The 13,229-nt window shown below is 47.5% G+C and overlaps 1 protein-coding gene across 1 annotated transcript in view; it reads left to right on the top strand.

Moving 5' to 3' along the window:
- Nucleotides 1–2,866: 2,866 nt before the first annotated feature.
- The window catches only part of LOC102827510, an 85,805-nt gene continuing 75,442 nt past the window's right edge, over nt 2,867–13,229 (top strand). Inside the window, exons 1-3 of the mRNA XM_006862783.1 lie at nt 2,867–2,884; nt 3,628–3,817; nt 3,974–4,211. Coding sequence (XP_006862845.1) covers nt 2,867–2,884; nt 3,628–3,817; nt 3,974–4,211 — 446 coding nt within the window. The remainder of the gene's footprint in view (nt 2,885–3,627; nt 3,818–3,973; nt 4,212–13,229) is intronic.

The following is a 13,229-nucleotide window of genomic DNA, read 5'->3' as shown; positions in this document are numbered from 1 at the left end:
ACAGCTTGCTTATTCTTGTAGTAGCCAGTCATGCTGACATTTTTGTTTTGGGTTTTTCCTGATGATCTTTCTTTGAAGATGTATCTTCTGTCATTGTAGCTGTTCCAGGCTGGTCTGCTTGTGTGAATGTCCCACCTCATACGGTTCTGGATGGGACTCAGGATTCCATCTAAGGTCCTATACTCTGTAAAAGCTTTGCACGAGGCCTATTTCACTGGACAAGTTGTAGAACCCCTTTTAGGTTTTCCAATCAGTTATAGGCTTACAAGTTTTCTCTTATCATGGTTCCCAACATTCCTTCCTATGCCACTCAACTGTATATTCTACAATAGCAGGCAAGGGAAACTAGTATTCATAAGACAATCAAGCATTTTAGTATTATTTACCCTCTTCAAGCTATACCTAGATCCCTGTATCCCAGAGCCCTGCTGTTCCAAGTTGAGCATGCATCAGTATTTACCTCTGTCCCACTTAGGACATGCAAACCTGTCTCAGTGTTCCCCTATCTATCTTGTTCTTCAGTCTCCTCCGCCTTGTTGTATTGCCCTCCCCAACACCCAAACTAAACCCTCCACCCCAACCCCATTGTGGTTACCTTATATTCCATTAGTTCTTTCCTCCATTTAAGATAGAGTCTATTTTATCCAGTAATCTACCTGACTTTCCCACCACCTGGATCTCTGTTCCTCTGTGTTTACCTTCTTTCACATTGTAATTGTTTTGATCATAGACTGACCTCCCAGATCCTCTGTTCTTATAATTTTATTCTGTTCTTGACTTTTCCATTTGTCGATTGAGTTTAAGGTGATGCTGCCACATACGTCATTCTCTAGTTGTTGTCTGTTCTTGTTGGTTCTCAGTCCACAGAACTTCCTTTAGGATGTTTTTCATAGCAGGGTTGGCTTTGGCAAAATCCCTTAGCTTCTGCTTATCCTGGAATGTTTTGATTACACCATCGTATTTGATTGACAGCTTTGCTGGGTAGAGGATTCTTGGGTGGCAGTTTTTTTTCTTTCAGGGTTTTATATATGTCTCCCCATTGTCTTCTTGCCTGCATGGTTTCTGTTGAGAAATCCGAGCTTAATCTGATTTGCTTGCCTTTGTATATTACACTTCTCTTCTCACTAGCTGCTCTCAGGATTCTGTCCTTTATCTTTGATTTTGGAAAACTTGATTATTATTTGTCTTGGTGATTGTCTTTTAGGGTCTATCCTTTCTGGGGTTCATTGAGGTTCTTGAATGCTTATCTTTTCACGTTTCAGGATGTTAGGAAAATTTTCTTCCAGAAGCTCTTCAACTATCTCCTATATGAACTTGTGTGATTCTTCCTGTTCCAGAATGCCAATAATTCTTTAGTGATTCCTCTTCATGTTGTATAACATGAATCCTTGATACATTTTATAATCATTTTTCTGAATTCCTTCTCAGGCATTTCCAAAGCCTGCCCATCTTCCGGTATGGAGTGTAGGTCTACTTCCAGCTCATTTGCCTCAGTCACTTTATCTCATTTCTGGACATGTGCTGATATGGTCATCTGCTTCTGTTTTTTGGACATATTCAGGAGTTAACTGTGGCCTTAATACTTAGATGGGTGTGTATTTTGGTATTTTTTTTATGCTTTCTGATTGTCTCCAGGTAGATGTGATCAGGAGATAGGCTTCCCTTTTCACTCGTCTTCCTGAGAAATTTCAAGATGCCACTGTTGGTTGTTGTGATGTAACTCAGGATTTAATTTTCGGCCTATTTCCTTTAAGTCTGCCTGTCCCACTCCACAATATCCTTTCAGCCCTTTTTTCTAGTTGAAACAGTTCAGGGCCAGCTCTGGCCATTTGGTTTTAAGTGGAAACTGTCTCTTTAAATTTTGAGGAAATCTGTGTGCATGTGTAGTGGAACCCTATGGGAGTTGGGGTGCAGTGTCCACTTGCTCAGGCACCCCCTCTAGTCACCAGAATGGAGGTGTGCAGACAGCGAGAGACCAATGAACAGATACCAAAAAAGCGCCAGAATGTTCACACCTTATCTCCATGATTCTGTCAGGCGTCTGTGGCTGCTTTGATCCTTCCCCAGCTTGGTCTTGCTCCGGGAGCAGCTGAGCATCTTGAATTAGAAAGCAATGGAGTTCTTGCTTCTGCTACCAATTCCCCTAGCTGGAAGCCTTCCAACCTTCTAAATATTCCTTTATATGTGGTTCAGAGTTCTGGAACCATCCCCTGAGCCTGCTTGGTCCGGTATTCTGTGTTGTTGTTGACGGAGCTCCTCACTGCACTTCCACCTGATCCGCCATCTTGTTTGTTCTCCTCCACAGGGTTTTCAATGACTGGTTGTTCAGAAGTAGATTGCCAGGCCTTTCTTCCAAGGTGCTCCTGGGTGGACTCAAATTATAATGTTGCTTAAATATGGCAAATTATTCCATTATTTGGAGTCCTGGTGTGGCACTGTGGGTTAATAAACTGGACTACAAAGTTGACTTGAACCCACAAGTCAGCAGTTCAAACTCACCAGCCACTCCTAGGAAACCCTATACAGGGTTAGTATGAACCGACTTGTCAGAACCGACTAGACGGCCCTTAACAACAACAACATTCCATTATTTGATTTTACTATAATAGTTTTATATGACTACAGTCACTAAGAAAATTAAGAATTATTTTTAAAAAGTAGAAAGAAAAACAATACTGTGAGCTTTTTACTGTAGATTAATATTTTACATATATAGTGATATGATGATTTTCTGTTATATTTCCTTCCAGTCTTTTTTTGTTTTTAATTTCAGTTTCTATTCCTATGTTCAGTGAAACTTCCTTGGTCCTATTTATTTCGTCTTTTCCAGAAGCCTGCTTTCCTTTTCTGTTTCATTTTTGTTCTCATGTGTTTCTCCTTTGAGGTGAGTTGCCTTACATTTTCCTTGGCTAATGACGCAGCTGTTCCTGGTTGAGTGACTTGACCAGATTCTCTTTGATCCTCCGTGTTTTACTCACATTTCCCACCCTTTCTGATCCCGTGAGATGGCAATCCCTTGCCATTCTCAAGGAGTCTCCAAAAAACAGTCTGGGAAAATTTTGAAATTTGGAGTTTACCCCTACAGTGCTGGAAGAAGTGGGTAACCACCTCGGATGACTATTATTCTCATAGGGAAACTGAGGATGAGGATCTGACATGTTATTAAATAAAGCCAGCTGTGAGTGCTGTAGGATCAGCGCTTGGCTGCTAACTACAAGGCTGACAGTTCAAATCCATCAGCAGCTCATCAGAAACCCTAAACAGCGGCTATCAGCGGGAACCCACTGGAATGAAGGCGCTTAACAACAATGCCATTCTTACTGTGCTAATAATTAGGGTTCCTCTCCATGCTATGGAGTCCTGGGGTGGCGCTGTGGGCTAATGCGTTAGACTGCAAAGTCGTTTGAACTGCAAGCTCGGTGGTTCAAGCTCAACAGCCGCTCCTTGGAAACCCTATACAGGGTCGCTATGGGTCGAAATCGATTCCACGGCACTTAACAACACCAACTCCATGCTATAATAGAGCCATAGCTATGGTGGCGTTGGAGCCAGCGTAGGCGCCAGAGCCCCGCTGGCTCCTTGGGGTTTCTGCAGAAGAATTTTCTCTGTGGTTTCTTAAACCCGCAGGCGCGAGGCGGGAGGCCGGCCCGGGGTGGGGCTGGCGGGAGGCGGGAGGCGGGCCGAGGCATAAAAGGAAGTCGGCAGAGCATTGGCTGGGTAGTCTGCCGTCTCCTCGACGCTGCTGGGACGCTTCCTTCATCTCGGTCTCCGCGCCTCAAGCCCCGTGTACTCCTTCCCGAGGTCCGAGCCGCAGCTAGTGAGTGAGTGTGCCTTCTCTCCTTCTGGCGCCCCCGCGCTTCTCTGCGCTTCCTTCTTGGTCTGAGTTAAGCTTAAATCCGGGGTCTCCCGTCTCCTTGGCCACAGGGCTCGGTGCCAGTCTCTGCACGCCAAGCCCTCCTTGGCCGGGTCCTAGGCCCCCTTGCACCTTGGGGCGGGAGCCGAGGCGGGGAGACGGGAGATGCCGGCCGCCAGGTGCGAACCTCCGGTCAGAGTCTCCCCGCTCTGGACGCCCCACGTCGGTCGGCTCAGCAGATCACATCCTCCCCCGGCGTCGTCCGCCTGGGTTCCCTTCGCGGGGCGGGGAAGAGGACTGAGTCCCCGAGGCCCGGTGCCCCCGGAGGGACTTCCCCGCCCGAACTGGGGAAACCGGAGTGGGAGAGAAGCGGACTCCGCGCGCCCCGGCGTTTTCTGTTTTGGAAAATGCCTTTGTTGCCTCCTCTCCACGTGAGCCTTATTTTTTTGTTGGTGGTTTGTGGAGCCGCCGCCAGGCCACGATAAAAATGGGGCCTCCGACTTCTTACAGGAGGGACGAGTGAGGGCTTGGATCCCCTCCTACCCCTCACTCTCGCACGCGGGTCTGTGTGGACCGTCCAGTTCCAAAGAGACCACCAATAGGAAGAGAAGGGATTAAGCTCATATCCCTATTTCAAGGCCACATTCAGTACCCAAAGTTAGACCTCGGAATTGGGTCTGGGCACTTTCCCCGACAGCTGCCGGCTAGTGATGTACCTTCATAACTGTTTAGAGCTAACCAAGCGTGGTCAGAAGGGTCGCCTGCCAGACCTCTTCACTTCCCATTTTAGGACAGCTTGAAATTATGTGCAAGTACTTACGGCTGCTAGAAAAGTCGGGCCTAGAGACCCCTGAGCACCATCAGCCGCCAAGTGGTTGGACTGGCTGAGAGTTATTCATTCATTCACGAAACAAATATGAATGTGCCACCCAGTGATAAGGCAGTAGTGGTGGTAATGAAGGAATGGCGTTGAGAGCACGGTTAAGGTGCCGGTTAAGGTGCCGATAGAATTGGCAGTGAGTTTGGGCCTGAGCTTCTAGATTAGATTGGCCTTAATTTGGCCAGCCTGGGGAAGGGTGAGGAGTCCATAGGGACCCAGAACAGGACCCCTGGCCCCAGGCAGCTGCTTAATCCAACCCAGACTGAAATTGTGCTATTGTCAGGCATTCCGGCCTTTCCTGGAAGTCTTATCTGCTTGCTGCAAGCCTCATTCTCAGTGGCATCATATCTGGCCCCTCTCTCTCTAGAATGCAGCTTCAGAAGGATGTGGTTTCCCTGCTCCCATTCCATCGTCACCCTTCCAGGAGGTAGCTGATTCCCAGAGGGAAAGGGCTCTCAGGGCCTGGATCTGTGCCATAGCGGAGTGAACTCTGAACCAGGCCCTCAGAGTCCACCGGGAATCCATGACTGGGCTTGCCTGTCCTTGTTTTGGAGTCGGGAGGAAAGTGGGAAGGGTAATGCCCTGGTTTCAGAAGTGTAGGTGGGCAGCATTCTCATGAGGAAAGAAGACACTTGCCCAAGAAGAGTGGTTGGTTGGTTGTTTCTCTGTCCACTGCCACTCCTTCCCAGGAAAGGAATATTCACCACCTTTAGGGACTGTTGGGTTGCTGTTCCTTCTGAGGAGGTTGGGTTCCGGGCTGGCAGAGGTGAGGCTATCTGAGGTGTGGACTCTGAAGGGTGAATAGGAACTGGCCAGATAGAAAAGATAAATGCAGGATAGTGGTACAGAGGACCCTTGTGAGTACAGTGAATGTTGGAGGAGGGATGCTTAGGTAGGAAGAAGTGTGTTATATGCCTTGCCCTGGGGAACTCACAGCCTTGGCTAACATGAGGAAATTAACGGAGAAGCTGGAGGTCCCACCATTTGTAAAGGGGAATGACCTGCCCAGGAGCCCCTCAATGCCATTGCTCCTGGACTCAGAAAGGAAAGATGAAGGGAGAGTGGCCGTTTGAAAACTGAGCCTTCCAGGAGTCTCAGTTTTGCGAAACGCCAGTGAGTGTTGATTCCAGTTCTGTGAGGTGGAGGGCTTAGCGACTGGGCTGACTCACCGGTTTTGGGTTGAGGGTAATACCTTATTAATTGGCTGCTGAGATCTTTAAAACCTGACAGAATCACGGCCAGATGGTGGTGTGTATGTCTTGGTAGTGGCATCCAGAACACTGACTCTAGGAAAGCCTCGCTCTAGAACTGGAAGTGTGCTCTGTGTGGTTTGTTGGATGTGAAGAGCAGCTTGCGCCTGGTGTACCCAAAGGCCAACTGGTGTGTCTGTCACACCCCAGTGGGCCTCCCCATGCTCAGGATCTGATTATAACAGTACCTCAGCTGCCACAAAGGAGCCCGGGTGGTGCTATAGGATACGTACTAAACTACTAACTAGTTCAAACCCACCAGGTGCTCCATGCATGAAAGGCGAGGCTTCCTGCTCCTGTAAAGATTTATAGCCTCAGAAACCGTATATAGGGTGGAAATCACCTTGGTAGTAGTGGGTTTAGTGGTGACTGACATAGCCACAGCCAGGTCTTAAAAGACAACAATGAAGGCTAAAGAGGAGGCAGCCAATCTCCCACAGTTTACAGCGCTTACTGTGTGCCAGGTGCATATAGAGAAATTTACTGTGATAATTTGCTTGTGTAGACGGCATAGGGATCCCAGATGAGGTCATCACCCCATTTTTCAGATGGAGAAATTGAGGCATAGAGCATGTAAGGAACCTACCCAAGTCACAACCCAGGGAGTTAGACCCCAGAGTCCTTTGCACATACTGCTTAGATATATAGGCCTCTCACTGCGCCATTTTCCAAATTTAACCCATCCACCTCCACACCCCGTTTCTGTTAAGCCCTACAGGGTGAGGAACAGAGAGAATGACCATGGCTGTTCTGTGGCACCCAGGTTAGAAAGCAGCTCTTCTCAACTCAAAGGGAGTGCCAAGGATGAAACTTATGGGGGCAGTGCAAACCGGGTGAGATTTTGCCTCCCACAACACTCTCCCTGTCAGTCTTTTAACTCCTCTTTCCTCCTGCTTGGGTTGACCCAAATAAGGAAGAGCAAAATGAAAAGCAAACTTGAACCACAAAGCAAATTGAAGTCTTGGTTGGCTTTTTGGGTGTTGGTGTCCAGGGCCCTTAGAAAAGGTCATCCACTTAGAAAACAAGGAAGTGGTTCTTTAAACTTCTCTCTGCCCTCTGAACAGCAGATGTGCATTCCTGCATCCTGTCAGAGGGGCTGGTGGAGGTGTATGAGGGGTGTGAGTTTTACAGGGAGAAAAGAACACAGTCTGAACCATGTGTTTGGTATTGATGTTGTTGTTGTTAAATGCTGTGGAGTTGGCTCTGACTTAGACCCTGTATAGGGTTTCCGAGGAGCAGCTGGTAAGTTTAAACTGCTGACCTTGTGACTCAAACCGACCTTGCAGTCAGTCCAGTGGCCCTCAGTTGGATTCCAACTCATGGTGACCACGTGTGTGCAGAGTAGAACTTCCCCGAGGTTTGGAGGTAGAACACCAAGTCTATTTTCCGAGATGCTTGGGTGGGTTCAAACTGCCAGCCTTTTGGCTAGTAGTCAAGCTGACTCCTTTTCTGTACCATTGACCAGAGTTACAGAGTTAGACAAGGAAACTGTAATCACCATGCATCAGCAGACAGTCTGCCCCACTGGGAGGATGTCCGTAGACCCTTTCTTTATCTTGAGAACAGCAGTGGCCCCTGAGTGGGCAGCACAGAAGCTGAGCTCCCAACCCTAGGGACATACCTGGTGAATTTGCAGAGTTTCCTGCTTGAGCTCCTTCCTGCCTCCCCTGGACAGACTCCCAGCCTCAGGTGACAGGCTCCCACCTAAACTGATGGCTTCTCTGATGCCCACCAGGCCAAGCCAACCCCTGAGACCTGGGTTTCCTCCTCATTTGCTTAACCTGCTTTCTCAGATGAACAAATTCAGGCTGGTCTGAATGGTAAATGCGGGGTGGTGTGTGTGTGTTGGGGGTCCTCAACTTGCTGAACCTCCTATGTCCATTTAATGTCAGTGAGCCATTGACCTTGAGCTTTATTACTTTTTAAAATTGTAATACAAACATACACACAAACTTGACCATGAGCTTTCATGTGAGGCGAGCTCTCTCTCTTGTTGCTGCACTTGGTAGCGGTGCCTCCACAGCTGTCGGTTAATTAGCATAACTGCATGGCTTGTTTTAATCCTTGTGCTTTTTCTCTGAGACACTCTGGGCCCTTTTAGCAGAAGTGGGAACATTGGTGTGGCAGGCGTGCTTGTGTTGCATGAGTCCTGGGTCCAGGACTGGATCCCTGTGCCCCACCCCCCACAGAGGAAAATCCAAAGTGAAGGGACTTTCCCTGTGACCTCATTTGACCCCACTTCAGCCCCAGGAGGCAGCAAGTAATCCTTTTTACAGACTGAGGAAGTGAGGTCACCTTGCCTGCAAAGCCAGGTGCAACTAGTTCACCTGTAGCAGGAGCTCTCTGTTGGGCTAGGGATGAAGGCCTGGGCTTCTTAAAGTGCACATGGACCCAGAAGACTTAGGGCATGGAGCTGCTCTGGGGTTTAGACTGTTTCTCCAGGTGGGCCAATCCAGGTCAGAACTCGGGGGACTGAGGTTCAGATACGGGTACATTTAGGGGGTGGGAAAGCAGAACCCAAAAGATTCAGTGCCAGGTGGGGGACGTCAAGTACTTTGTGGACTGAGGAATGAGGGGCCTGGCAGCTGGGGGAGGGGCTGTGGTATGAAGGCACCTGGGCCCAGGAGCTAACACGTGGGTCCACTTAGGAGTAAGTTCAGGAGTGACCTAGAGCCTTGGTTCTGTGAAAGTAAACCAGGCTCTGAGGTGGTGGGCATTGGTGGGCCTCAGTTGCCCAAAGGCCAGCTGGGGAATGACTCATGCCTCACTGTCAGCCTCTCCAACACCAGCAAGTGAGTTATTAATAAAGGAGTTGCCATCTGGGAAGTCAGACCTGGCATCAGAAGAGATGGAGGGAAGTTCCTGAGTCGGGCAGGATCTCCTTGGAGACAGAAAGGTGGTGGCCTCCTCTGGGGTACAGTTGGGGGAGCCCTGGGCTTTGGTTGGAAGCCCAGTTGGTTCCTGGTTGGAAGACTTGGGACTGTCTCCCCTTCTTGCTGGCTTGGGCTCAGTGGCCTTTGTTGTGTATGCCTTGTGGGGGTGTGGGGGTGGGGTGTTGAGGAGGTAGAGGAAACATAGCTGGTATCAAGCTCCGTTCTGGGCCCCCTAGAACTCAAGACAGCCTGTGTTCTGGTTGAGGAGAAAACTCACTTTGGAACTTTTCCAACAGGCGCTTCTTCACTTACTCCTGTAAAGGACAAAGGGCAGGGTGTGGCTGGCCCTGGTGGGCAGGGCTGGCTGGCAGCACTGTCTGGAGGCGGAGGCCTCTCTGTAACCCACCCCACCCTGTCCCACCTGGCAAATGTCTGTATTCCTCTCATCTCCAAGCCTGAGACTAGACAGAGTGAGGCTGCCTGACCAGTGTCCCATGATCTCTCAGAAAGCCTTGTTTTCTCTCTGGGGTTTCTCCTAATAGCCTTGGAGACATCTGCTCTCCAGAATCCTTTCCTCGATGACCAGGGAACTGAACTCCAAGGCTCCTGTTGGTAACAGCATCTCATGGGGGTGGGGGTAGGGGTAGGGGATGCTTTATAGTGTATAAAATGATTGCACAGAGACTGCCTCTTCCCACCTTCCATAGGTGGTGGCGGTGTTAAGTGTCATTGAGTTGGTTCCAACTCATAGCAATGCTGTACAGGGTTTCCGAGGAGCAGGTAGTATGTTTGAATTGCGGATCATGTGGTTCGCTGATCCCACAGCACCACACCAGGAGTCCTTTCATAGGTGAGGAAACAGTATTTTTGCCAGAATCTTGGGTGGACTGTGTTTACCCAGCGATGGACCTTCACCCCATGTTGTGGACCTTGTTTTCATTCCTGCCTCCTCTGGCCAACCCTGCTGTGATCCAGAGGGCAGTGCGGGGGCAGGCCCAATTCTGCCTGGACCCAGGTACCTTCCTTTTCTTTTCCATGACTCTGCTCTTACAGGAGGATTGCTGTTAGGTGCTGATGAGCCCATGTGAGCAGAATGAAACTGCCCCATAGGGTTTTCTAGTCTAGAGTCCTGGTGTGGCCCTGTAGGGTAAGCAGTTCAAAGCCACCAAATGTTTTCTCAGAAATCCTATACAGAGTCTCTGAGTCAGAACCAACTCGAAGGTACTTAACAACAACAATCTTTACAGGAGAAAATCACCAGGTGTTTGTTCCCCTAGAGCTATTGGGTGGGTTCGAACCAACAGTCTTTCAGTTAGTAGCAAGCATTTAACCACTGGGCGTTGTTGTTGTTGTTATTAAGTGCCGTTGAATCGACTCTGACTCAAGAATGATCCTGTATAGGGTTTCTGAGGAGCAGCAGGTGATCTTGAACTGCTGACTTTGCAGTCTGGCGCATTAATCCACAGCGCCACACCAGGACTCAGTTTGGGCCATGTTGTTGTTGTTGTTGTTAGGTGCCAACGAGTCAGTACTGACTCACAGCGACCTTATGCACAACAGAATGAAACACTGCCTGGTCCTGGGCCAACCTCACAATTTGTTGCCACACTAGAGCCTGTTGATGCTACCTCTTTGCCAATCCATCTCTCTGGGGTCTTCCTCTTTTTCTCTGACCCTCCACCTTAGTAAATATGATACCTTTCTCCAGCAACTGGTCCCTCGTGACAATATGTTCAAAGTATGAGAGATGAAGTTTGGTCATCTTGGCCTCCAAGGAGCACTCTGGCTGCACTTCTTCCAACACAGATCTGTTTGTTCTTTTGGCAGCCCATAGCACTTTCAGTAGTTTCCTCCAACACCATAACTCAAAAGCATCAATTCTTCTACAGTCTTCCTTATTCACTGTCCAGTTTTCACTTGCATATGAGGTTATTGAAAATACCATGGCTTAGGTAAAGCGCACTTTAGTCCTCAAGCTGACATCTTTGCTTTTCAACACTTTAAAAAGGTCTTGTGCAGCAGATTTGCCTAATGCAATACATCGTTTGATTTCTTGACTGCTGCTTCCTTGAACATTGATAATTGATCCAAGAAGAATGAAGTCCTTGACAACTTCCATGTTTTCTCCACAGGCTCCTTTAATAAAGGAGGGTTTTTGTGGAATATTCAGAGAGGCCAGTGGGACATATAGAAGCTATCCTAGAAATTTTGGAGTGGTCCTCTGGAGCCCTTGTCTCCCTTCCTTCCAGGCCTTTTTGCCTCACCCTATGTTCACAGGTCCTGTGGAAGCCCAGGGTCTGGGCAGTTGAAGGGGATGCAGGAGATTCTAGGTCACCGAGGTCTTTAGCATTCACTGGGCTACTTCCAAGTGCCTAGGGTGGAGTAGTAGACCTAGGGGAGGGGCTTGACTGAGTTAGCTGGTAAAGAGACCCCAACTCTTTCTACTTCTTTGTGCAACTTTCCCTCAGCATGCCTCTCCCCATTTTTAGTATCTTTATTCAGATATCACACACACCATACAATTCACTCATTTAAAGCGTACAATTCAGTGGTTTTTAGTATGTTCAGAGTTGTACAATTTTGACCACTATCTAGAACATTTTAACATCTCCTACCCAAAAACCCTATACACACTACTAAACACAGAAAACCCCTCAAAGCCATTGCTGTTGACTTTATTTGAACTCATAGTGACCCTATGTTGTTGTTAGTGCCATTAACTTGGTTCTGACTCATAGTGACCACCCTGTATAGGGTTTCCAAGTAGTGTCTGGTGAGCTTGAACCACTGACCTTGGATTTCAAACTGACCTTGCTTACCTTAAAGCACCATTCCAGGATTCCAGTGACTCTATCACACAATAGAACTCTTCCCATAGTATTTCCCAGGCTATCTTCTGTACAGAAACAGACTGCTACATCTTTTTCCCATCAAGTGGCTGGTGGGTTCAAATTGCCAACTTTTTGTTAGCAGCTAAGCGCATTAACCACTGTGACATTAGAGCTGTTTATACATTACTACTCACTCCCCATTTCCCACATTCTCTCCTAGCCTTAGTCAACCACTAAAAAGTTTACTGTCTCTTTGAATTTGCCTGTTCTGGACATTTCATATAGATTCGTAGAATATATGGCCTTTTGTGTCTGCCCTCTTTCACTCGCTGGTTGTGTGCCATGGAGTCTAATTTTATTAGCATCCAAGACAAGGAAAGGGAAGGGATGGGAGAGATCCAGGGCTCAGAAGGGGGAGGCACTCTCTATTAAACATAGGGTTCCTTACCTGCCTGTGGTGTGGTGGTGGTGTGCCATGGAGTCGGTTCCCACTCATAGAGACCCCTATAGGGTTTCCGAGGCTGTAAATCTTTACAGGAGCAGAAAGCCTCATCTTTCTGCCGCGGAACAGCTGGTAGTTTCAAACTGCTGACCTTGAGGTTAGCATCCCAACTTGTAACCCCTACACTACCAGAGCTCCTTTAACTGCCTTAAAGGTGATTTAAATAGATGTACTGTCTTTGAACTGTAAAATGTCAGGTAAGGAGACCGTCCTTAAGTGAGGATAAAATGTAATATTCTGTTTTAGGCACAGTCCCCATTTTGTTTATCCAATGTTTATGGACATTGTTTCCACGTATTGGCTACCAGGAGTAATGCTGCTATCAACATTGTATGGATATAAGTTTTAATTTCTCATGGTTATATACCTAGGAGTAGAGTTGCTGTGGCACAGTGGTCAAAGTACTTGTCTGCTAACTGAAAGGTCAGCAATCAAACCCATCAGCCGCACTACAAGAGAAAAAAAGTACCAGTCTGCTTCTGTAAAGATTTACAGTCTCGGAAACTCTATGAAGCAGTTATTCTCTGACCTATCGGGTCTCTATGAGATGAAATCAATTAAACAGTGGTAGGCCTTGTTTTTTGTTTCATGTTTTGTTGTTAAGTGCCAATCGAGTCATTTCCAACCCATAGCAACCCTGTATAGGTTTCCAAAGAGCAGCCTGTGAGCTTGAACTGCTGACCTTGCAGTTCAAACTGACTTCACAGTCCTGCACATTAACCCACAATGCCACAGCAGGACTCCTTTTGTTTAATGGCAACTTTATAGTTAACATTGAGGGAACTGCCAAACTTTCTGAAGAAATAACTACATCTATTTTACATTCCCACCTCAAGTATATTGGAAATTGTCAAAATTGAAATGGAATGCTTAAACATGGATTTTCAGTAAACTGAAAATGGACTAGTATGGCCATTTTGAATCTGACAATTTTTTTTTTAATGTTGTGAATTATGTGATAGTTTTACATGGGAGAACATTAGCTTTACATTCATACTATCATATATCATTTCATTGCCATGATTACACTCCCCTCCATG

Source organism: Chrysochloris asiatica, unplaced genomic scaffold (genome assembly GCF_000296735.1).
Source record: "Chrysochloris asiatica unplaced genomic scaffold, ChrAsi1.0 scaffold00050, whole genome shotgun sequence".
Taxonomy (NCBI): domain Eukaryota; kingdom Metazoa; phylum Chordata; class Mammalia; order Afrosoricida; family Chrysochloridae; genus Chrysochloris; species Chrysochloris asiatica.
This window is presented reverse-complemented; position numbering and strand designations above follow the sequence as displayed.